The 25,011-nt window shown below is 35.9% G+C and overlaps 5 protein-coding genes across 6 annotated transcripts in view; 3 read left to right on the top strand and 2 right to left on the bottom strand.

Annotated features, from left to right (window-relative positions):
• The window catches only part of LOC140040234 (potassium voltage-gated channel subfamily KQT member 1-like), a 95,726-nt gene extending 88,238 nt beyond the window's left edge, over positions 1-7,488 (top strand). For both annotated transcript variants that reach the window (XM_072086011.1, XM_072086002.1), the window contains 2 exons: positions 582-783; positions 2,037-7,488. In XM_072086011.1, the coding sequence (XP_071942112.1) occupies positions 582-783; positions 2,037-2,721 (887 nt within the window). In that variant the 3' untranslated portion in view covers positions 2,722-7,488. The remainder of the gene's footprint in view (positions 1-581; positions 784-2,036) is intronic.
• On the bottom strand, positions 7,442-9,082 carry LOC140040256 (small ribosomal subunit protein bS1m-like). Its single transcript, XM_072086051.1, has 2 exons — positions 8,630-9,082; positions 7,442-8,413 (listed from the first exon to the last, which is right to left on the bottom strand). The coding sequence occupies exons 1-2, from the start codon at positions 9,070-9,072 to the stop codon at positions 8,230-8,232; spliced, it is 627 nt and encodes a 208-aa protein (XP_071942152.1). The 5' UTR covers positions 9,073-9,082; the 3' UTR covers positions 7,442-8,229.
• A 130-nt stretch (positions 9,083-9,212) lies between these two features.
• On the top strand, positions 9,213-15,527 carry LOC140050173 (5'-deoxynucleotidase HDDC2-like). Its single transcript, XM_072095247.1, has 6 exons — positions 9,213-9,334; positions 9,820-9,944; positions 10,229-10,331; positions 10,498-10,566; positions 14,646-14,784; positions 15,070-15,527. Exons 1-6 carry the CDS (start codon positions 9,242-9,244, stop codon positions 15,150-15,152), a joined length of 612 nt encoding a protein of 203 aa, XP_071951348.1. The 5' UTR covers positions 9,213-9,241; the 3' UTR covers positions 15,153-15,527.
• Positions 15,528-16,185: 658 nt separating this feature from the next.
• LOC140040215 (uncharacterized) lies at positions 16,186-20,576 on the top strand. Its single transcript, XM_072085979.1, has 9 exons — positions 16,186-16,298; positions 16,738-16,844; positions 17,009-17,148; positions 17,421-17,582; positions 17,967-18,097; positions 18,404-18,506; positions 18,717-18,934; positions 19,189-19,275; positions 19,369-20,576. The coding sequence occupies exons 1-9, from the start codon at positions 16,264-16,266 to the stop codon at positions 19,451-19,453; spliced, it is 1,068 nt and encodes a 355-aa protein (XP_071942080.1). The 5' UTR covers positions 16,186-16,263; the 3' UTR covers positions 19,454-20,576.
• Positions 20,577-20,586: 10 nt separating this feature from the next.
• Positions 20,587-24,388, bottom strand: LOC140040223 (putative uncharacterized protein C7orf78). The gene is made up of 5 exons (XM_072085991.1): positions 24,209-24,388; positions 23,269-23,801; positions 22,318-22,414; positions 22,041-22,180; positions 20,587-21,553 (listed from the first exon to the last, which is right to left on the bottom strand). Exons 2-5 carry the CDS (start codon positions 23,761-23,763, stop codon positions 21,371-21,373), a joined length of 915 nt encoding a protein of 304 aa, XP_071942092.1. The 5' UTR covers positions 23,764-23,801; positions 24,209-24,388; the 3' UTR covers positions 20,587-21,370.
• Positions 24,389-25,011: the final 623 nt, after the last annotated feature.

Genomic DNA, 25,011 nt, shown 5'->3' with positions numbered 1-25,011 from the left:
TAAGCTCTCTAAAGCTCTGTCTACAAACAGACAAACTTTGTGTGACAAAAAAATGTGGTTTTCATATATATGGACAAGATGACATCATATCACTACCATATATGGACAAGATGACATCATATCACTACCATATATGGACAAGATGACATCATATCACTACCATATATGGACAAGATGACATCATATCACTACCATATATGGACAAGATGACATCATATCACTACCATATATGGACAAGATGACATCATATCACTACCATATATGGACAAGATGACATCATATCACTACCATATATGGACAAGATGACATCATATCACTACCATATATGGACAAGATGACATCATATCACTACCATATATGGACAAGATGACATCATATCACTACCATATATGGACAAGATGACATCATATCACTACCATATATGGACAAGATGACATCATATCACTACCATATATGGGCACATCACACTTTTTTGTCAAACTAGTTGATAGTGTACACAGAGCATTATAACTATGACGTATGATATACTGTACTGTCATTTGTATAATAATAATAAATATTTCAACTTTATATTTTAACAGATGACCATGATGAGCCTGAAAAGATAACAAAATTGGAAGAGAAACACAAAAATGCAATACGTGCAATCCGCAAAATCAAGTACTTTGTCGCCCGACGTAAATTTAAAGAAGCTTTGCGACCTTACGACGTGAAAGACGTTATTGAACAGTACTCTGCCGGTCACACAGACATGTTAGCTAGAATAAAAAGCTTGCAAGCAAAGTAAGATCACACAGACATGTTAGCTAGAATAAAAAGCTTGCAAGCAAAGTAAGATCACACAGACATGTTAGCTAGAATAAAAAGCTTGCAAGCAAAGTAAGATCACACAGACATGTTAGCTAGAATAAAAAGCTTGCAAGCAAAGTAAGATCTTTAATTTTTTTTTTAAATAATAATTTTTGTGTAATTGTTTTTTGTTAAGTGATGTTTTGGAAGCTTGGTCACGGCAATCCCGGTGATAGTGGTATCTCTAATCTTTCTACCCCCAAGTGCGTCCCCACACCATTTTTGGCAGCAGTTAATTGACCATTTAAAAAATTGTTTTTTTATTGCCCTCTGCAATGAGATCTATACTTCCATTATCTGTTTATTTAATGTTTTTTAAAAATGAATAAATAAAACATTACATTTAATTTTATTATCAATGTTTGGCTTTTTTTATATATTAATTACTGAACCACTTTAGAAATTGTACAAATACTGTATTGAAAATATAATATTCCCTAATTAATATTTAAAAAAATATATATTTCAGTTAAATAAATGTATACTTGAAGCATTTTCACTTAAATTTTTGTGAATTCTGAAATTTTGTATAACCTTTACCTAGAGTGAGACTCTTAATAGAATGCAGAAAATTAGCCGATATTTTACCATTAATCCTTATCAGTGCTGAGATTTAGTCATCTACTAAGTACGAGTTTCACGATTTAACGGCAATTTTTTATGAGAAACTTGTATATATGATTTGTAGACTTTGTGCAGGTTTCTATTACTTTTTGATCCCATGTAATAAGATACAGCAGTTTCATTACCAACATGTGTCCTTGTTTTTTTTTGGAATTAGCGTAAAAAGGTCGTTTACAAACTAGGCTATCATGTCAAACTCACTAAAGCCAATTCAGCCATTACTTTGATTTTTTTATCTATACTCTCGGTTTTTTTATGTTTCAAATTGAAATTTATAAACATGTCGCAAACCAAGCTTTAATGAATAAATGATACTGACACTTAATTTCATTAAAACCTGTAACTATTGACTAGACAAGTTTTTAAAGGGGGGTTGCGAATGGGTTGGTTCTCCCAGCTATAAAAGAAAGTATTTTTTATATTATTTTTGACAAACTATAATATAGATGGGTATGGTATGGCAAGGGAAACCCCCCGTATTATAAGCATGCAGAAATAAGTTATTGTTTCTTCATTTTAAAAGAAAATATAAATAATAAACGATTTTACAATTTGTCTTTTAGCTTGGACCAAACTCTAGGCAAGCCTGTTCAAGAAAGAAGAAAAGGTAGACTAGGCTCTATTGATGTGTTTGACCCATCAATGAGCCTCAACACTAGAGTCACGCGTGTTGAAAGGAAAATGAACTTAGTCGACAGAAAACTTGACATGTTGATTGAACTATATAGGGATGATAATCAAAGGCAAGGTCGAAGGTCAGATAGTAGCGTTGAAGGTGCTATTTGTGAAATGAGCGGTGAAGGTGAAAGCAGTGGAGGTGCAGGCGAAGGAAGTAGTAATAACAAAAATGGCGAGGTTGTAAAAGATTTAATTGATATTTCTCCAAGATCTCCTAAAGGATTTAAACGACACACAAGAGGACATGTTTATAACAAACCAAGTAAATTAGAAATTCAAGATGACCCTTCGAGTACATCATCAATAATTACCCCAGTTGAATCTGACCTTCTGCAACAACTTTCAAACACTCAATCGTTGCTATCGACACTCCCGCCTCCAACGCCGCCTTACACGTTTAACAGTTCCTTTAATCCGACGCTTGAGGTCACAGAATCAAGCACGGATGACAATCCAACATCACAGATTGATGTTCCCCTCGTGTCTGTTGCTCCGTCCAAAGAAGATTCAGAATCATCCAAGTCTGATGATGCACTTCTTCCTGGGGAAGATAGAGAAACAAGAATTTGAACAGACTAATATTACAAAAAGCCTAATATTTAGGTAGTGTTTTTTTTTTTTTTATTTTTTTTTTTTATTCAGTATATTACACAGAGGCGCCTTAGAAGATGGAACCACCTTATTACCTCACAACAGATTATTATCATTACTATCATGGTTTACTTTACAGTGATGTAGCCACCAGAAATAAAGTGGTGCGGCTTTCGAAAGAAAAGAGGACAATCTCTGTTCAAGCCATTGGGTTGTCAAGGCCTCTGTTGTCAAAAAGTGGTTAGGTTGCAGCCTTACTAACTATACTGGTGGCTACGGCCTTGCTTTATGAGCATCAAAACTTGGTTCGATCATTTTCAGACTCAGTGGTAGCCATGATGTGGTTGCACAAAATATTCAAGTTGTGTTTGGGAGTAAATTGAATCAATTGTGTGTGCATTAAACTATCAGAAAATACATTTTGTTTATGAAAAATAAACCCAACATTGATTTAAACTCTCCTGACTGGTGATTTTTATCATAAACAGACCTAATTCTGCTTGTTTTTGTAACAAAAATCAATATGAAATAATTCGTTGAGCAATATCCAGGTTTGTTTACAATTCACAAATGATATCACTAATAAATTGGTTTACTTTAAGAGTTTAGCGATTGAAGCAAATAAGCTTTGGATTGAAATCTAACATTATCTCAGCAGATTTGCCACATTTATTGTGGCTAAGTAACAGCTTACATATTAATATGATGTCTGGTTGGTATGTTTACATTTTGATTATAAGCATGTCTCTATATAAGTTTTGGTCTTGGCATTGCAGTACTTGAATAAATATCATTCAGAAAGAATATACTGTTTTCCTTTGATAGGGAACTGTTACACTTGTGATTGTTATGGTACTCTGTGCACGCATACATTCTAGGTCTACAGAAGGTTTCAAAATATACCAGTCTGCCCTAATTTTGTACTTAAGTACGGTATCAATATCAATATGTAATTTGTGAAGTAAATACTGTTGGATGTAAGCAAATACAATTTAGCTTGGCCTCACTAGTCTATGGTGGGTTCCTTCAAGCATGTTATTACCCAATATACACCTGCATAAATGGACAAATATGTGTGCCTTTTTACCGTACTCAAGTACGTGTTCACATGCTTAAACATTTGTAGGTATTGTTCTTATGTGCAACTTTGATAAATGGTATTTATATACAAACCTATGAGGTCATAGTGTATGCCTACAATGAAGGATATGAGAGCTTTTGATTTGTGGCGACCGACGACCAAAATATGTCGTGTTAATTCAATGTGCGCATGCAGGGGATATTGGAACCTCTTCGCGCTCCCCACCTTGACACAGTTTTGATGGTTTCTTGATCCACAAGATGACCGATGACACATGATTGACCTAGTTAGGTCGTTGTTCGCTGCAAATCGAAAACTCCCTATTAAGTTTCCAAAAAGAAATAGAAATCAAGGTATCCACATATTTATTCGAATACAAATTTTTAGGGTGGGGTGAAATTATGATTGTGCAAATCTTTTTTGTACAATTTACTATAATTGCTGTGGTTATTTTTATGATGTCATAATACTAACCAAACTTTAGATATTCCACTTTCAAGTTACATTATCGTTCGTTTTTAAGGAATTAAGGTAAACCAATGCAAACTGCTTAATAAACAAATGTTAATATGCACCGATTGGCTGAAATATTTGTAATTTTTAACAGTTGATGCTAAGTTTGTAATGTTTGTTTTTGTTTCTCTTCTCTATTTGTGAAATTGCCATAATATATTAGGATATTATCATTTCGGGGTAGAAATAGGGTGGCCACGGTTTGACATACAAAAATAAGCTTTTAAAAATCACTTATTTAACAAATTATGAGTAATAGTAAGAATATAAACATATCGTAAAATAGTTAAATCATCGCTGCAAATGGAGGCGTGCCCTTGAACTCTTGCGGGCGCCAAAGCTAAAAGTCTATTATCAGCGCACACCTACTTCACAAACCTGGTCTCTTCCCTGCTTTCACAATATTATTTGCTTCATTATATTCATTTCCTAACAATAACATTTTAGTTGCTATGTTATTTAAAAGTTGCAGTTGTTAATGTATAATTTTATAGTCTTTCATTTCCACAAATTCTGTTTCAAAGTAATAGTATAAACATGGCAATATATTTCAATTACTTTAATAGCATAATATACTGTTTTTATAGCCTATTTTATCTTATTTAATTAAGTCTGCCAAATGATACACTTTCTTGGCAAAATAGATGTTTATTATGAATGTTTCGATAAATTGTTGATTATATTTATGCATGAGATATTTATTGGTTGAAATTGGTCACATTTTGTAATCTTTTATCTTTAGTATTATAACAGGGTCTCTACCATATTTAACATGAATGCATCAAAGAGATTTAATGATAATGAAAACGTCAAACAACTTTATCAATTTAAATCCTATGTGGTCGTTTACCCCTCAAGTACACCTGGTAATCTTGGAAGAGCATATACCTAGATCAGTCATGGGATAATTGTCCGCATTCTCTGGGATTATGATTAGATGGGATCAGGTGGGATTAGATGGCATTAGATAGAATTCCTGGATTCAAAGCATAATAGCCACGTTCACATAAGATTTTATCGTGCTTTCGTAACGTGATATTGAATATCACGTTAACAGGAAGAGCGTTCACAAAGAATTTAACATCGTGATATAAGTATTCTAATGAGGTGCACTGATGCGTGAAAGGCCAAACACACATGTTCGGAGCACACGTGGGAAGGGATTGTTAATTTGTTTTTGTAGTGACGTGGGCCTAGCCTCTATGTAGTAGCTGGCCATTAGGCCTAAGATAACAAATAATATTAACTAATAGGCGTTGTCCATCGTCAACAAAATACATAATCTACTGGATATGTCCTGAAAATGCCACAGAAAACATTGCTAAGTTTAACAATTATATCATTCTGTCCAGATTCAACGGAAGAACTATCTACTGCATGTTTATCATTCAAATATATTCTTCACAAGAAATGTCTTATTGTCGAGTATGTTATGTGGCACCACAAAAACAATTACCTATTGTGCCTTGCTTGTTTTATATTGGAAACATTGGTGTAATTCAACAAGATATTGATACAATTGTTTGCGATATCAATTTACTGACTATGTGCAGTTGGTATGACATTTTAAGATATGAAAAAGTGAATTGTTAAAATGACTTAGTAATGTTTGTTGATAATAAAAAAACATTTTTATTATGAATATTTAAACAATATTTAATAATTAAGTAAACATTATATTCTACCTAAAGTAAAGCATCATACAATTGTATATATTATATTTCAATTGGCTTCGACTTATTTTGGCAAACGTTTCAACTTCAAAATCATATTTTCAGTGTCTACCTCTACATTTAAGTATTATATTTGTTTTAGGGAAAATGGTAATTATTTTAAACTTTAGTTTTGTTTTACAGTACTTGTAGTATTAGTGTCAAATATTTTGATTTGTTTTAGAAATTATCATCATAATTCTTGTATAGTCTTTCATTGTATTTTTCAGTGTTTTAGTATTTGATAGCGTTATCCCACACCTTTACTAATTATAGAGGTGACTCTTAAGGAGAAGGGTATTCATTTAATTAGTGTATTACATTCTCTCCTTGGTAATAAACATTGGGATGGGTGATACTGTTGAGGGAATCCTTCACTCAACTCAAGCCTATAGCCAGGATTTTTACATGGGGTTCTTTTTTCCTTCAAAAAACAGGCAAGTGTGAGCACAAGCAAAGAATATGGGGGAGAAAAGATTTATTTCAGGTCTCAAATTTGCCTGCTGGATAGGTAGGATTGGCCTAAAGAATTGTCATGAGTTAGGCCTATTTATTATCACTGTATTTAAATTAGCTTAAAAGTGGTTTGTTTCGTAGCTTACAAACCCTGCTGGCTACGGGTTTACTAACTGTTTTGTTTGATACAACCAAGGAAGAGTTAAAGATATAATGGCCCCTCTATTTTCTTTTTTTTTGTTGAATATGCCATTTTACAAAATAGGTTTCACTTAAAATCAGATTGGGAAAAAAATGATTTACCATGAGAAAATACTGTAATTTAAAGCAAAAAGCACTATAAGTTAAATTGTCTGTCAGACAATGGTTTTTGATTAATTTTTTCCATTTAATTTTATAAGTGAAATTATTATTTTTATTTTTTTCCTACAGTCAATTACTTGATTAAAACTGAATATAAACTAGAAAAAAAGTATTTTATTATTCTTCATTTTTTTTTGGGATAATACATCTTTAATTGCTTTAATTAACGAATAAACATAAAACGAGAAACCATTAATTTTGTAAATATAGAATCTTAGTAACATTTAAGTTGGTGTCTTTCTGCTGTCTAGGTAAGAACTTAGTTTGAAACATTCTTTAAAAAATGTATTTAATCTTATTATTTGATATTTATTTATTCTTTATTTCATATTTATAAAAAAAAATCCATATTTGTTCTTTATTCGCAATTGTATGGCAAAATAATATGGTGTTACAAAATGCTATACAAGTTGTGAAATGTGAATCTATGCAGACATTTAATGTAAAAAAATATTAAATATAATGTATGTTTTGTTAAAATGAGTAATGTTTGTATCATGTGGACCTGCCTGGTACTCCTTGTACAGTTGCTAATACAGTAATACAAATGTCTTTAAAAATGTACCTATATCAATTTATGCTTCAAATGTTATTCAAGAGAATAAACTGAATGCTAATTTAGATCATAGTTTGTGTTTTTATTTCTTCTTTGTGAATAGACTTGCCCCAAGATGGTAGTCCACCAGTCAAAGTAGTAGGCCTACGTATGAAACGCCATATTTGCCAAAATATTGATCATTTTACTAGTGTTAAGTCAAAACTCCGCCTGGAACCTAGACTACTTTGTGAATCAACTCAACAGGAGGAAAGAGAAATTAATAAATCCTAATGGTGCCCTTTTTCATTCACTGCAATACATACCGTCCCAATCCAAGATATCAGAAAAGAGCTGTTTTTTTCTAGGAATAATATGAGCTGTACAAAACCATTATAATGGACTCTTAATGCGAGAAATGCACAATTTTTACTTGATGGACTCAAGTACAAAACAAATTGATAACAAAATGGGTGGAGTTTAGTTTTGAAATAAACTTGGTCAGTTAATGTTTTATCTATTACTAACTATTAAATTAGTCAATATTAAGTCTGGTCATCATGATAAATCTTCAGAGTTTGAAAAGTGGTAGGTAGATATCCAATTTGTTTTGCAGTGCAACAGATAGCATACCGTTCTCACAGATTACAGTATATTTCAACAACAACAAAATTTTTTTTTTAAATTTCTACATGTCAGATATGTACCGATTTAGAACATTTTTTTTCTCAGAAAAGTACATGTTCCACAGTCACAAGGATGTGTTAAAGACCGTACCAATTTCACAATGGATGTTGTTGTTACTATAAGTGTTTTCAGCTACAATCTCATTGGTTCGTCTGTTTATCCTCTAATAAATCAGTGCTTGCTTGAAAGTATTGAGCCTCTTGCAAGCCCAGAAGTTGTGCATCCGCTTCTAACAGAGTGAGGTCTTGTTTGGCACCTATAAAGTGTTCAGCCATCTCAAAATCTTTCAATAGTAAACGAACTCTTGCTCCACGAACATATTTTCTGTGAAAAAAAAATATTTTAATTAAACTTAAGTCAATAAAATTGTCTTGTAATGATAGTAAATTCTAACGTATTCATTTTCAAACCAATAACTTTAAATTAAAGATGCATGTCTAATAAATTATTTTATGTTGGGTATATACTATCGATGGCATACTGATAATTATACTGGGAAATTTTACTTTTTAATTTATGTACATCAAAACAATAACTTACGATGCATTTTCTGATGGTCTCTCACAAACACAATGCAATTTTCCTCCAAAATCAATATACAGATCATCTTCAACAATATGAAATATCTTTCCAATTACTATTTGACCTTTTATGTTACCAAGATTAACAAAAGCAGAGTTTCTAAATAAGGTAGCAAAGGACTGATGTTTGGTCGGTTCGTCCCTTGCTAGAGCAGCGGCTTTGTACTGCTCTTCAAGCCGGTCGGTGAATTTGGCAAAGGCCTGCGCAAAGCCACCTAACTTTGAATGTTCATTTACATCAGAGGAAACACTGTTTGATTCCACTGAAATATTATTGGGTTCTTTGTTATTAGTTTCTTTAGAACTAATATATCTAGTAGAAGAAATCGATCTTATAAAACAATAAACTCGGTTTAATTCGAAAAATCTCTGACCCAGTACCTTCGTCATGGAGGCAGCCATGTTGTTTGCGCCATGGCACAAAATACGTAACAAAAAAAACTGTATGTAATGTGAAGACTCTTTTAGTCGTTGTGATCCGCAAGATTATTATTATTTGGTTGTCAACTCATGGGGACTACAACTTTACTACTGCAATCGAATCCATCCGGAACGAAACCTTTTCAAAGAAATGGAAAGGAAGTTGGAAGTGAATAATGACGGTGTTTCTTCCTCTCCACAGATGAAAATGTTAAGGTTTTTCTCAATGATCCATAAGCTAAAGGTGTTCATTTAACATTATAGTTTTAAATTTCAATATTTTGTTTGCATTTCTTTTAGTTAGGACAAAAAAATCGCGTCTGGGCCCGGTTGTGACAGCTAGGCTCGGCTCCTACTTTAGTATAAATCCAAACCTAGTCTAGCTTAGCTAGCTAGGCTAGGCCTAGGCTAGCTAGTACTAGTAGAGAGTGTAGATCTAGCTAGGCCCGATCCTCCATTTAAACTAGATCTACCTAGGCATAGGCCTACACATTCTACCAATAAATTACTCTTTTGTTTCTAAAATCCAACAATCAAAAAGTGTCAATCATCATCATGTAATATTAATAAATAATAATATAAATAAAATATAACAATAATATTTAATAATAATAATACATTTTCTCCACATGGCATAATAGAGGCCTAGGCCTATTCAAAATGCATTTTGTATACCAGAATTGAAAAAAAGATTAACAAACCTAAAAATATAATATGTTTTCTTTGTAGACTATAAAACGTGCTGGATGGGTTCGTACTAGGGTTAGCAATCCAGAGAGTGTACCAGACCACATGTATAGAATGGCCATTATGAGTATGTTTATACCATCATCAACTGGCGTCAATAAAAACAGGTACAGTATGTTATCCGCAAAATGTAACTACCATATTGGTAGTCAAGTCGAGTGGCCAAGCAGAGTGGCCAAGCAGGTCACAACCCGGCACAGGTTCAAGGTTTTTCTCGACCATAGTTCTGGTGGTATTCTAGCAAGTTCCTCTTAGATAGGGACTTAAAACTTGAAATCAAGTGTACACATGGCGTGTGCACTTGAACCCAGTGCATCTTTTGGAAGAGTGGTTACCCGTTGTATTAGACCATCTCAAATTTACTCTTAAGTTGTTAATTTTTTATTTTCAGGATCATGAAGCTAGCATTAATTCATGACATGGCAGAATGTATTGTGGGTGATATAACACCATTTGACAATGTATCCAAGGACGAAAAATATCGCCGAGAACAGGTGGGATTTTAAATATTGCAGTCACATATAAATAAATATTTAAAAATCAAATTCTATTTTTAAAAGCCTCAAAAACATATACAGTATATATCTCATAAAATGATTAAATATGGATACATAGAATACTTGCAGTATCTTTAATAATAATAATGTGATACTTGTTTAGGAAGCAATGCAAGAACTGACTGAACTAGCTGGACCTGAAGTCGGTCAAGAAATATATACTTTATGGAAGGTAACTTTTACTAACCTCTTGCAATAATTCTTAATATACAGTTTCAAATCCAGCGACAGGTAGAAATGGCAGACAGAGGGGATTACTTGTGTAAAGCTTGGTTCCCACTAGAACGTAACGCAACAGGTAGAAATGGCAGACAGAGGGGATTACTTGTGTAAAGCTTGGTTCCCACTAGAACGTAACGCAACAGGTAGAAATGGCAGACAGAGGGGATTACTTGTGTAAAGCTTGGTTCCCACTAGAACGTAACGCAACAGGTAGAAATGGCAGACAGAGGGGATTACTTGTGTAAAGCTTGGTTCCCACTAGAACGTAACGCAACAGGTAGAAATGACAGACAGAGGGGATTACTTGTGTAAAGCTTGGTTCCCACTAGAACGTAACGCAACAGGTAGAAATGGCAGACAGAGGGGATTACTTGTGTAAAGCTTGGTTCCCACTAGAACGTAACGCAACAGGTAGAAATGACAGACAGAGGGGATTACTTGTGTAAAGCTTGGTTCCCACTAGAACGTAACTTAACAGGTAGAAATGGCAGACAGAGGGGATTACTTGTGTAAAGCTTGGTTCCCACTAGAACGTAACGCAACAGGTAGAAATGACAGACAGGGGGGATTACTTGTGTAAAGCTTGGGTCCCACTAGAACGTAACGCAACAGGTAGAAATGGCAGACAGAGGGGATTACTTGTGTAAAGCTTGGTTCCCACTAGAACGTAACGCAACAGGTAGAAATGGCAGACAGAGGGGATTACTTGTGTAAAGCTTGGTTCCCACTAGAACGTAACGCAACAGGTAGAAATGGCAGACAGAGGGGATTACTTGTGTAAAGCTTGGTTCCCACTAGAACGTAACGCAACAGGTAGAAATGGCAGACAGAGGGGATTACTTGTGTAAAGCTTGGTTCCCACTAGAACGTAACGCAACAGGTAGAAATGGCAGACAGAGGGGATTTACTTGTGTAAAGCTTGGTTCCCACTAGAACGTAACGCAACAGGTAGAAATGGCAGACAGAGGGGATTACTTGTGTAAAGCTTGGTTCCCACTAGAACGTAACGCAACAGGTAGAAATGGCAGACAGAGGGGATTTACTTGTGTAAAGCTTGGTTCCCACTAGAACGTAACGCAACAGGTAGAAATGGCAGACAGAGGGGATTTACTTGTGTAAAGCTTGGGTCCCACTAGAACGTAACGCAACAGGTAGAAATGACAGACAGAGGGGATTACTTGTGTAAAGCTTGGTTCCCACTAGAATGTAACGCAACAGGTAGAAATGGCAGACAGAGGGGATTACTTGTGTAAAGCTTGGTTCCCACTAGAACGTAACTTAACAGGTAGAAATGGCAGACAGAGGGGATTACTTGTGTAAAGCTTGGTTCCCACTAGAACGTAACGCAACAGGTAGAAATGACAGACAGAGGGGATTACTTGTGTAAAGCTTGGTTCCCACTAGAACGTAACTTAACAGGTAGAAATGGCAGACAGAGGGGATTACTTGTGTAAAGCTTGGTTCCCACTAGAACGTAACGCAACAGGTAGAAATGACAGACAGAGGGGATTACTTGTGTAAAGCTTGGTTCCCACTAGAACGTAACGCAACAGGTAGAAATGGCAGACAGAGGGGATTACTTGTGTAAAGCTTGGGTCCCACTAGAACGTAACGCAACAGGTAGAAATGGCAGACAGAGGGGATTACTTGTGTAAAGCTTGGTTCCCACTAGAACGTAACGCAACAGGTAGAAATGGCAGACAGAGGGGATTACTTGTGTAAAGCTTGGGTCCCACTAGAACGTAACGCAACAGGTAGAAATGGCAGACAGAGGGGATTACTTGTGTAAAGCTTGGTTCCCACTAGAACGTAACGCAACAGGTAGAAATGGCAGACAGAGGGGATTACTTGTGTAAAGCTTGGTTCCCACTAGAACGTAACGCAACAGGTAGAAATGGCAGACAGAGGGGATTACTTGTGTAAAGCTTGGGTCCCACTAGAACGTAACGCAACAGGTAGAAATGGCAGACAGAGGGGATTACTTGTGTAAAGCTTGGGTCCCACTAGAACGTAACGCAACAGGTAGAAATGACAGACAGAGGGGATTACTTGTGTAAAGCTTGGTTCCCACTAGAATGTAACGCAACAGGTAGAAATGGCAGACAGAGGGGATTACTTGTGTAAAGCTTGGTTCCCACTAGAACGTAACTTAACAGGTAGAAATGGCAGACAGAGGGGATTACTTGTGTAAAGCTTGGTTCCCACTAGAACGTAACGCAACAGGTAGAAATGACAGACAGAGGGGATTACTTGTGTAAAGCTTGGTTCCCACTAGAACGTAACTTAACAGGTAGAAATGGCAGACAGAGGGGATTACTTGTGTAAAGCTTGGTTCCCACTAGAACGTAACGCAACAGGTAGAAATGACAGACAGAGGGGATTACTTGTGTAAAGCTTGGTTCCCACTAGAACGTAACGCAACAGGTAGAAATGGCAGACAGAGGGGATTACTTGTGTAAAGCTTGGGTCCCACTAGAACGTAACGCAACAGGTAGAAATGGCAGACAGAGGGGATTACTTGTGTAAAGCTTGGTTCCCACTAGAACGTAACGCAACAGGTAGAAATGGCAGACAGAGGGGATTACTTGTGTAAAGCTTGGGTCCCACTAGAACGTAACGCAACAGGTAGAAATGGCAGACAGAGGGGATTACTTGTGTAAAGCTTGGTTCCCACTAGAACGTAACGCAACAGGTAGAAATGGCAGACAGAGGGGATTACTTGTGTAAAGCTTGGTTCCCACTAGAACGTAACGCAACAGGTAGAAATGGCAGACAGAGGGGATTACTTGTGTAAAGCTTGGTTCCCACTAGAACGTAACGCAACAGGTAGAAATGACAGACAGAGGGGATTACTTGTGTAAAGCTTGGTTCCCACTAGAACGTAACGCAACAGGTAGAAATGGCAGACAGAGGGGATTACTTGTGTAAAGCTTGGTTCCCACTAGAACGTAACGCAACAGGTAGAAATGGCAGACAGAGGGGATTACTTGTGTAAAGCTTGGTTCCCACTAGAACGTAACGCAACAGGTAGAAATGACAGACAGAGGGGATTACTTGTGTAAAGCTTGGTTCCCACTAGAACGTAACGCAACAGGTAGAAATGGCAGACAGAGGGGATTACTTGTGTAAAGCTTGGTTCCCACTAGAACGTAACGCAACAGGTAGAAATGACAGACAGAGGGGATTACTTGTGTAAAGCTTGGTTCCCACTAGAACGTAACGCAACAGGTAGAAATGGCAGACAGAGGGGATTACTTGTGTAAAGCTTGGTTCCCACTAGAACGTAACGCAACAGGTAGAAATGGCAGACAGAGGGGATTACTTGTGTAAAGCTTGGTTCCCACTAGAACGTAACGCAACAGGTAGAAATGACAGACAGAGGGGATTACTTGTGTAAAGCTTGGTTCCCACTAGAATGTAACGCAACAGGTAGAAATGACAGACAGGGGGGATTACTTGTGTAAAGCTTGGGTCCCACTAGAACGTAACGCAACAGGTAAAAATGACAGACAGAGGGGATTACTTGTGTAAAGCTTGGTTCCCACTAGAACGTAACGCAACAGGTAGAAATGACAGACAGAGGGGATTACTTGTGTAAAGCTTGGTTCCCACTAGAACGTAACGCAACAGGTAGAAATGACAGACAGAGGGGATTACTTGTGTAAAGCTTGGGTCCCACTAGAACGTAACGCAAGGACGTAAACGCAACGCAAGCATTTTAACCAATGACAAGCGAAGTTATAGACAGTTGGCAATCACAAGCGAATAAGCCATCGCTTGTGATTGGTCAATTTACTTGCGTTGCGTTACGTCCTTGTGTTGCGTCGCTAGTGGGAACCACGCTTAACCATATAAGTGTACGTCACTCTCTAATATAGAGGGCATTCAGGGTGAGACCTTGTAAGTTGAGGATGGAGAGACTCATGTTTTGATTGGAAGTTGATTAACTCAAAATAAATGCAAACACTGAATTGCACAAATCTACATTCAAATATGAAATTCCATTTCAATGTTCCTTCACTCTTTTAGGAATATGAACAGCAAAGCACACCAGAAGCAAAGTGGGTGAAAGATTTGGACCGTTATGAAATGATCCAACAGGCATTTGATTATGAAAAGCAAGAAAATAAACTAGGATCATTACAGGAGTTCTTTGATTGCACTAAAGGTATTAAAAAAAGTATAAAGCTCTGTCTACACTATCAAATTTTATGTTTATGTAAAAAAAATGTGATGTGCCCATATATAGACATGATGATGTCATATCACTACCAAATTTGGCCACATCACATTTTTTTGTCAAACTAGTTTGATAGTGTTTTACTTTCCCATTAATCACGGGGAAAATACCCGCCTCCTGCTAAGGGGAAATTTCCTCCAATTGTTTTTGAGTAAACAGGATAACTATATATTATTACTGCAGTAACCCAACCACTTTCAATTTATTTTTCAGGCAAATTTCAAAATGAAGAAATTAAAGAATGGGTAAATGAATTAGAAAGGCAACGAGACACAAACATAAAAGAAAGTGAATGATGAACACTAGGGTGACTATCGGCACGGTCAATCATGCATGTCATTTAATATTTTCTATCCGCACAGTTGACTGTGTGTCTAATGTAAAGTTCTCTATTGGTATAGGAAACTACAGAAGGTGCATAACCAATAGGAATAAGATGCACAGTCAATCTTGCATAAAAGGAGGCATAATGTGTCCTGATTGACTGCAAAAATTAAACAATAAATGTGCAATGAGCTGACTGTGCTGATAGCCTCACCCCAGGACCAAAAGAGGTGCATGATAAATAAATTAGCTGCAATTTGTGATATATAACAACTTGTTTTTCAAAACATAATTTTATATTAGTGGTTGACTGGTTTATTGTACAGTTATTGTAAATAAAAACAAACAAAGTATGTATAAAGTATATAATTTGTTTTCTGTGTTGAATTGCAAGCAAAATAATAAATAAGCTGATATAAGAACCAGAGAAGAATATGGAATGCTTAGTGAAGATGGCAATACTGTTTTCAAAGTTTTTAAAATGATTTTCTTAATTTGACAAGGAAATGTTTTTTCCCCCACCGAAACTTTTCCTACTCGATAATAACTTCACCCCTGAATCTGCTAACTGTGTAATACCACTGGACAACTTTAAATGACTCCATCATTGCTGGTTGAATAATAAAATGCCACTAACGGGAGATCCACCTGTAAATTTGAATATGTACAATTAACATTCCCATTTCACAAAACAAAAATATGTATTGTTTATCCTCATTTAATTTATACCATATATATAACATATAATATATTTTTACACCTATTAAGTTTGAATATGCAAATTAATTATCTAACCATCCCATCAAATCATTACATTCAAAATTATCAAAACTTTTAGAATCTTGCACTAAAGCCACAAGTACCATTAATAACTATTCTCCTAGAGGGCGGTACATCATTTTTATTGTACTGCAGTAGAATGAATGTTTGCATAATATTAATAATTATATTACTGTATTCATCTATCTAGATTAGAGTACATCGACCAAATAACGTTCTTTGGTATGCTGCAAGGGAAACCAACCGACACCAACACAACAACAATTGGTTCAAATTGATTTTGTTTGTTGATTTATTTATACAATGAATACCCTCAAAGCTAACGGTTCTGCACAAAGGTAGGATATTCATTACAGTGGGCCTAGGCTAGGGCTTACTATATTGTAGTCATCTTAACTCGTAAGTTTGGTGGTATTATATTCATGAATTGTTTATTTATCTTTAAATATAGTTTCCCACTTACGGAATTGGAGGTGGATCCCAGAAAATTGTGTCACGAGTGAGTGACCATTAAACGCGTTGTCTAGCGTTTGTATTCGTCATTACGAGCGCCACCAGCGGACGTTTTGTTTCTTAAACTTTTTAAAAATAATAAACAAATAAATAAATAAAAAGACGTTTTTTGACAACAATTATGAATTAAATCCCAGTCTAATGATGAATTCTGGCCCAATTCGATTTAATATGACATTCATCCACAGGAAGAACCATTTTTCCATATATTATTATTATTTACTGTAAAATAAATCCTCTATTCTTTTCCTTGTTATTGGACAGTTTACCATCCACTTATGTAGATGGATTTCACAACAAAGATGATGTACAAAAAATGAAATACCGCCCTCTGGGAGAAACAGGCATGAATGTTTCCTGCATCAGCTTTGGTAAGAAAAACGTTTTCATAAATTTAAACAAATTTTTGATAATAACTAATCTGCATATTTCAAATCTGCAAAATGACCTTGTGTAATCAGTGTTGATTAATTAATATGTACAGTATTTATGTTATTTTACAAATAGTTAATCATTTACATATTCAAATTTACAGGTGGCTCTGTTGTTGGTGGTGGTTATTTTTCAACCAATGATGATGAGTCAATCAAAGTTGTACAGTCAGCAATTCAAAGTGGTATCAACTTCATCGACACCGCACCATGGTATGGCAGATCAGAAACGGTTATTGGCAAGGTATCCCATCCATGCCACCAAATCTCACATAATGTGTGAGAATTTTGTCATAGATATATTTGGCAGATTTCTCTCTCGCATTCTCCATAAAAATTGCATTATTTTGAAATAATTGAGCATAGCTTCGGGGCTATGTATATGTATTGTTATGGTCAATAGCACAGGAATGCCTATCTATTCAGTGTAAAATAACATAGAAGGCGCTATATTGAGGTATTAAAACATATAAATGGATTGTATTGAAGTATTACATCAGAAATTTTGTTTTGTAGGCACTCAAAAACATACCAAGAAATGCATATTACATTTCAACCAAAGTATGTAGGTACAAACCGAATGTTGCTGAAATGTTTGATTTCTCGGCAGAGAGGACACTCCGCAGTGTTGATGAAAGTTTGCAGCACCTTGGATTGGACTATGTGGATATTATTCAGGTACGATATACAAATAAAGAATGTTTAATTATGAGTGCAATGGTACGATTAATGAATGTTATAATGAATGATATTATTCAGGTACGATATAATCATATACTATAGTGTAAGGCACGGTTTTATAGTTTAAATTTTGGTTACTAGACCACTGTGGTGTATGGTCTACAATGAACTCAATTGTTTCTATCCTAAATGCTTTGCATCCAGTCCTGATTAAGGGGCGGGTCCAGCGGGGTTGCACTTGGTGTGTGAACACCTTCTTTTGACAACTTAAACGACATTATGATTTACTTTTATCTTTTTTTGACAATTAATATTTTAATTTAGGGCAACCGATTGAAAAAAAATCCTGTTTTTTCACTTTAGTGTATTGTGTTATTGTAGGTCCATGATATGGAGTTTGCACCTAGTCTTGATGTTGTCTTAAATGAGACATTACCAGCGCTTCAGAAGATTAAGCAAAGTGGTAAAGCACGCTTCATTGGTATAACAGGCTACCCACTTGGCAATTTTAAGTAAGTGTACTAAGTAGAACATACAAAACTGATCATGGATATTATTGCAAAACTTTGGTGATGTATGATTTTGAAAATTCCTGAACTTAACCTAATTTCCTTTGCATTACAAAATTTAGGGTGCTGCGAGCAGGCCTCAACAATTTTTAAAATGAGGAAAATGTCCTATTATAAAGTAATATTGTTGTGAAAATAAATTATCTGCGTCTGCCTTTGCAAGCTTCTTTGGCGAGTCATTCAAAAGGTGTACATTCCTGTGTACATTCCTGCTTGGTGACAAAAAAACAATATTTACTTTTCTTGTAGAAAAATTATTGAACACAGTGCAGTAAAAATAGACACCATATTGAGTTACTGCCATCTGTCACTAAATGATTCTTCACTTTTGGAACACATTCCATATTTTGAGGTAAAAGCATAATAATTTATTCATACATAAATTAATACCCATTTACGTCACTTGAGTGCGAACAAAGTGGATAAATAATATTGCTAAAGGACTCAATACTGACTGAACGAGATCTTGAACCTACAACCTCTGGATTGCCAGTTCAATGCAAGCCTTACCACTGCGCCACATTCTGGAATAAAATTGTTCCCGTTTTTTTTTTCTTTGCAGGAGAACAAAGTAGGTGTAATAAATGCCTCACCAATTTCAATGGGTTTACTCAGCAATAGAGGGCCTCCTTCCTGGCATCCAGTTACTGACGATATTAAGAAAGCCTGCAAAGAAGCAGCTGTATACTGTGAAAGCAAAGGCGTAAATATCTCCAAATTGGCTGTTTATTACAGTACTTCTTTCTCACAAGTGTCAACCACACTTTGTGGTGTTGCAAGGTAAGCTAGACAGTAGCAGATCCAGGATTATGAAATAGTTGGTGGAGGGGAGGTGGTCTTAGTAGGTGCTAAAAATGGTAAAACAAAGTGCTGAACTTAACTCAATTGTCTGACTATCTTTGCATTTTTAATTTCCTGTCGATTATTTTAATTTTAGAAGCCTCCCATCACCCTACCTATGGTAGATAGACAAAAAAAATTTTTTTGTATAAATTTGTGCGGGTATTATTATGACATGTGGTTTGTACTTACAGCCTTGATATCCTAGAGAAGAACCTATTGGTTGTACATGAACCACTCTCTCAATTAGAGTTACAGACAATGCAGGAAGTTAGTGATAAGTAAGTATACCTTAACATTAGAAACTTTTGAAAATATATATTATACTAAAAATTGTACTGATCTTTATTTAATGTTTCTTTTTTCTCTACTAGGTATTTTAAACCACTTGAAAACAAAACATGGGAAGGAGTTGAGGTTAACAAATATTGGAAAAAGCTTCAATCAATTCAGAAGTAGCTTATGATGGAAGATTCCAAAATTATTCTTATAAATGCTGCAAATTGGTTATTAGAAAAGAAGAGGCTTCTTCCAGTGAAGAAACGTTAACATATATTATTAGTCTATCAAAAAGTAGCTGTCAAAAGCCTATCTGCAACCCACACCTGACACCCCAACAAACCACAGTGGTATAACGCAGAGACCAGAGGCCCCTGGTTTAGGAACCCTAAGTGGCCCTCCAATGCTGGAGGCCTTGGGCGTTTTTAGCCCTTTCGACATATTTCAATGCCTCTTGGCACTGCTCAGGGGCCCCATAACCTCCGGGGCCCCTGGGTTTAGTCAATGAGCGCTCATAGCCATTGTCACTGCTCACCCACCCTCCAACCTGGATCTGCAATCTAAGAACATTCATTTGTTAGCTTAAAAAAGTCAAACTGCAATATATTTTGTTTTTAATTAAGGCATTATTTTTATAAAGCAAAAATTTGTCATTAGTTTGATATGTAAATTGTGCAATTATTTTGATAGACCTAAAGGATTTAGATGAATTGTAGGCCTAGGCCTAGTAGGTTCATATGTTTTTATAAATTATGTTTCCAATAAAGTTACTTTAATTGAAACCGACGGCATGCATGATCAGACAAATGTATCAAATCAAACCAAATAGGCCTCCATAAATCCACCAGGAGAGATGGTCTCCAAGTCCCTTTTCTATTACATATCAGGGCCCGTGACGGCTCCGATCGTCATGTAAGGCTAGGCCTAGCTAGGTTAGCTTTATAAACGAACATACCTTCACCTTTTCCTCCAAAGTTGGCTATAAAATTACCTTCATGGTAGGTAGGTTTTACGCTTTTGTTGTTATACTTGTATTCCTCCCAATTTATATTCCATAAATAATGATTTACTTACAAATAAGGAGTCATATAAATGTTTCATCCTATTTGCTGCACGTAGATTCACATTCCATGGTCCTTACCGCTTATTTTTTAATTGTCTGCTCTGCAAACAAAATCACTGTGCTCTGATTGGTTGAATCTTCAGATCGACATGGATCATCAGAATGCAGCGCTTGCATTTTTGTTCACACATAAAGATATCAACAGACATGTAATAGATATGATACTTTTAATAAAATAATAGTAAAATAAAAGTAAATACAAAATAGTTTAGTTTTAATGAATGTTTTTTCAAGTGTCTGTATTTAAAAATATTTATAGGTGTTTTTTTTGCATTATGGACTTAAGCGTGGTTTCCACTAGACACGTAACGCAAGAACGTACACGTAACGCAAGCGAGTTGACCAAAATAATCCTTCGCTTGTGATTCACTTACGTTGCCTCGCTAATGGGATGCTTTAGAAATGAATCTCAAGTGGTGTCGTGTGAATTTAGAGCATTTGAGAATCGACTTCGTGTCGTTTGCAATCTTATTTTAATACATGATAACTCCAACATACAATCAATACTATTTTAAGGTAGTAAATTAATCAGTGACCAGAATCAACTCATACAACGTTTATTGACTTTAATTTTATAATATGGGGATAGTTTTATAATTTTCTTATTTTTTTGTACTGTAAATGTGAAAGCGTGGTGTTATTATGGTAACGTCAGCAAACACGAAGACGTACATTGTATTATTTATTTACCCAAACTATTTCTAGTAGACAGTCAATATTGATGTTGATAATATAATGTAAATAACATATAACAGGAATGAATATTAGGCTTTCCAATTAAGGCGCGCGCAACGCAGTGACGTAAGTGCAACGCAAGTCATTGCCCAATATTACGACGCGATGATTGTGATTGGTCAACCAACTCACTTCGCGTACGCGTACACGCCACTGCGTTGTGTCCAAAGTGGAAACCCAGGCTACGTTTAGTTAGCATCATCACGTTTAACCATAAATATGATTTCACATTCAATGTGTCACCTCATCGCTGCCATTTCTTTCTGTATTTCTTGCCGAAACCTTCTTTCCTTTTCAATCTGTTCCCTTTCTTTTCTTCTTGCTTCCCTTTCTCTTGTTTCCTCTGACCACCGACTGTTCAATGACTCTTCAATACGATCCATCAAAGCCACGGATGGTGATCGATTCTTTGGCCGGTAACGCTGGAAAAACAAACACAAACAAATATTTATATCGTATCATAAACGATTTATGAAGTATAATCGTGATTACAAATACAAGCCATTAATAATTAGCTTAGTCGTATAAAGGTATCACGTAAAACTATTGATCGCATTGCACTATCAAATCAATATACATACAAGTTACTGTGTGATCAGACAATTAACAGTTGATTCTTAAGATTGGTTTACACTAGGACGCAACGCAACACGGTAAGCGAAACGCAAGTGAGTTGACGTACCTATGGCAAGCGACAGTCTTGCGTTACGCTTACGTCCTTACTATAACGTAACGCAAGGACGTAAACGCAACGCAAGCGTTTTAACCAATGACAAGCGAAGTTATAGACAGGTTAGCAATCACAAGCGAATAAGCCATCGCTTGTGATTGGTCAATTCATTTGCGTTGCGTTACGTCCTTGTGTTGCGTCGCTAGTGGGAACCAAGCTTTATAGCATAAAATACTAACCGAATATGCCGCTGATCGGGTAGGCCATGATCCTTTAGGTAAGATGAGTTGAGAGTCCCATTTTGGACCTTGTATCAGTGGGTCTCGACCCATCTGTCGTCCCATGTACAGTTCTGATGTCGGCTGCACCAATCCGTAAACTACGATAATAAAATACAGAACATATTTCAATTGTAAAGGTTTATAAATTAAGTATTAATCAAAGTGGTGCGTGTCCAGAGAGAGGTTCAATGATATGAATCAGTAATACTCAGTAATTGCGTTGATTAGTACTTACTTATGTCTTTATTTGCTGACTTAAACTTCAAATTGTAAGGATCCTTTTCCGTATCTGTCCGGAATTCTGACAGACCTAATGACGATATCGGAGGGTACTGAAAAATAAAGACCACAAATATTATATTTAAATAATAATATTCTGAATCTGAAAGTTATCACGTCCCATTTTAATAATATAAAGGTTTATCGCAAATAGCTAGCTAGATCTTTGCACAATGCACGTAATGATGGAGAGGATTTGGGAACAAACGTCACGCGACGCGTACATACAAACAACAAATCACGTACGTACGCGTCGTGACGTTTGCTCCCAAATCCTTCCTACCAACCATGCGTCGCGCACGCTATTTGCGATAAAGCGTATACAGGGGTGGATTGCTATAAAACAGTCTTAACTGATGGTCTTAACTCCCCGATTAAAGCCGGCTTTATCAGATAGACGGTCTTATTAAAGCCACTCCTGATAGACCATTGCTATAAACCAGTCTTAGATAAGACCGCGTAAAGTAACAAATTGAGGGCGTACTTTGCGCGTAGAATACCAAATAAGGTAATGTTCGTCATGCTTGTTCAATTCACAATCATAACAGTACGTACATTTCTACGCGAGAAAATCCATTCTAGGCCTATATAACAATAAAATCACCGTTATTATTTGATTTAACACTTAAAACTCGTTCAATTGGTTGTCTTTGACGATAAATAATACGTAAAAGCAACAAAAAGAGAGGTTTAAGACTGTTTTAAGACTCCTTCGAGTAGGCTTTAATTTTAAAGACCGTTTACAGGTTAGACCGCGGTATAGCATGCAATGGTCTATAATATACTAGACTAATAGACTACTTGCTACGTCACGAATTATAGCCGGCTAAGCGCTAAGACCGGTTATAGACCGCTTATAGCAATCCGCCCCTGGTGTTTAATTGTTAGGAACTAAGTAAGTACTTACTGCTCGGAAGTCATGCTTTTCTGGCATCTTGTATGTTCCTTTTAGATGCATTCCTTCTTTTACGAACAATTTCTTTGATTCATTCGAATCTATTATTTTAAATGTATTGATTAACTGACCACTTTTCGGACGTTCTGGTTGCAATAGTTTTGGAAGCTTCAATTCGTAACTCTCTACCGTGGTTTGTTGAGGTTTATTTGTCCCAGGAAACGTGCCATACTTCCAGGGTTGCATGCTTAGCCTTGTGTTCCTTTTTGGTGGTTTTGGACGATAAGTTTGAGGTCTGAAATCTGGAGGTTTTCGTTGCCAGATATCTCGATTTATTTCAGGTTTTTGTATATTATATTTTTCACTGCGTGTTAAGCATAGCTTAGAATTAGCTTTAAATTCGTTTTGAGACTTAAAGTCAACAGAATGGCTTGCATATTGTCCAGCTTTGTCCTGATAAAATGGTTTCTTGGATTCTGCCATTGGTGGTTCGTTGAGTCCAGTCATAAATATTCCATTTCTTTGTTTGAACAGAGATCTTGTAGCTAGAAAATGGAATTTGTGTGAAAGAATATAGTTTTTGTTTCATGCAACCGGTTATCAATATAGGCGTAGACATGATTCATTGATTATTTGTTTAAATAAAAAAATAATAATATTGGCCTATATATAATATCTTTATACTAGACGGCTTATTTTTGTTTCAGAAGGACAATTCAACATTTGATTGCGTATACGTGAAGCCTAATGTGATTATACGTTTACGCTAAAATTAGGACCATCTCCATGATGGAAACACGTACGCGTTTAATATATATACGCTTATGAAGAATGTTCTGATTTGAAACATACTTGAACATGACTTGATTTATGGAGGAATCATCTATGGACAATCCTACTATAGGGCCTACTCACAACGGGTCCCAACATGGGTAAGTTATATACACTTTACCTTTCTCTAGTTGAGTTGAGTCACATACCAACGTCTGGGTCGTCGAATTCTTCTCTTGTGACTGCCGTATCCTCCTCAAAGACTGTAATTGTTGTATATGCCTTAAAATTCCAAGGTAAAATTGGTTTATTTTCTTGATATTACAAAACTTTAACTTCGTTTCCTGATGACGGTGCTGATACCCACACACAAACACAGTGTGCTAAGTTGTATATTGATACCAAACCCTTTTGTGTTGGTGTTGTTAGGACAACAAAATCCCCAGTGTGACTCGCTTTGTGATTAAATAGAAAGGATTACGAGGTCGTAGCGTTCAATGGGATCCCATATAAAGTTACGCTTGGAAAACTTTGTGACCCCTAATGTCATAAATCATTGGAATAGAGGAAGCAAGCATTGTAACTGCGTGGGCGTACATTGGGCGCGCCGGTGTAAGATTGAAATGTGTCCATCATTCAAAAGTGTCCGGGTGGACACTTTTCAGCATTGGATAGTGTCCAATTGCATGTTTCAACGGGTTCGCGGGCGTTTTCCAACAATTTAATGCTGTCCGGCGCGTTTAATAATGTCTGACCCTTGGATTGAATACCGTCCGTGGTTGAGATTTGAGATTCAGGTTTTGATCGTGATTGCGCATGCACTTGTCTTTTTTTAACGACCACTATTTGTTAATAATGCCAAACTAGTTTTTATTTTTCAAAGATAACTTGGCTTAAAACACCTCCAATTAGCGACCATTATATTATTTGGTATGAATAAAGACAAGAAGAATAAATAACAATATAATAATAATCATGTAATAA

The sequence above is a fragment of the Antedon mediterranea genome, chromosome 1 (genome assembly GCF_964355755.1).
Source record: "Antedon mediterranea chromosome 1, ecAntMedi1.1, whole genome shotgun sequence".
Taxonomy (NCBI): domain Eukaryota; kingdom Metazoa; phylum Echinodermata; class Crinoidea; order Comatulida; family Antedonidae; genus Antedon; species Antedon mediterranea.
This window is presented reverse-complemented; position numbering and strand designations above follow the sequence as displayed.

Coding starts and splice junctions, on each gene's coding strand:
- LOC140040256 (XM_072086051.1), bottom strand. CDS start 9,072: ATGGCTGCCTCCATGACGAAGGTACTGGGTCAGAGATTTTTCGAATTA. Junction 8,414..8,629: donor AGACCATCAGAAAATGCATC/GTAAGTTATTGT, acceptor TTTTTTTCACAG/AAAATATGTTCGTGGAGCAA.
- LOC140050173 (XM_072095247.1), top strand. CDS start 9,242: ATGGAAAGGAAGTTGGAAGTGAATAATGACGGTGTTTCTTCCTCTCCA. Junction 9,945..10,228: donor ACTGGCGTCAATAAAAACAG/GTACAGTATGTT, acceptor TTTTATTTTCAG/GATCATGAAGCTAGCATTAA. Junction 14,785..15,069: donor GTTCTTTGATTGCACTAAAG/GTATTAAAAAAA, acceptor TTTATTTTTCAG/GCAAATTTCAAAATGAAGAA.
- LOC140040215 (XM_072085979.1), top strand. CDS start 16,264: ATGAATACCCTCAAAGCTAACGGTTCTGCACAAAG. Junction 17,583..17,966: donor ACTATGTGGATATTATTCAG/GTACGATATACA, acceptor GTGTTATTGTAG/GTCCATGATATGGAGTTTGC. Junction 18,507..18,716: donor AACACATTCCATATTTTGAG/GTAAAAGCATAA, acceptor TTTTCTTTGCAG/GAGAACAAAGTAGGTGTAAT.
- LOC140040223 (XM_072085991.1), bottom strand. CDS start 23,763: ATGACTGGACTCAACGAACCACCAATGGCAGAATCCAAGAAACCATTT. Junction 22,181..22,317: donor GTCAGCAAATAAAGACATAA/GTAAGTACTAAT, acceptor TTATTATCGTAG/TTTACGGATTGGTGCAGCCG. Junction 21,554..22,040: donor CCCGATCAGCGGCATATTCG/GTTAGTATTTTA, acceptor TTGTTTTTCCAG/CGTTACCGGCCAAAGAATCG.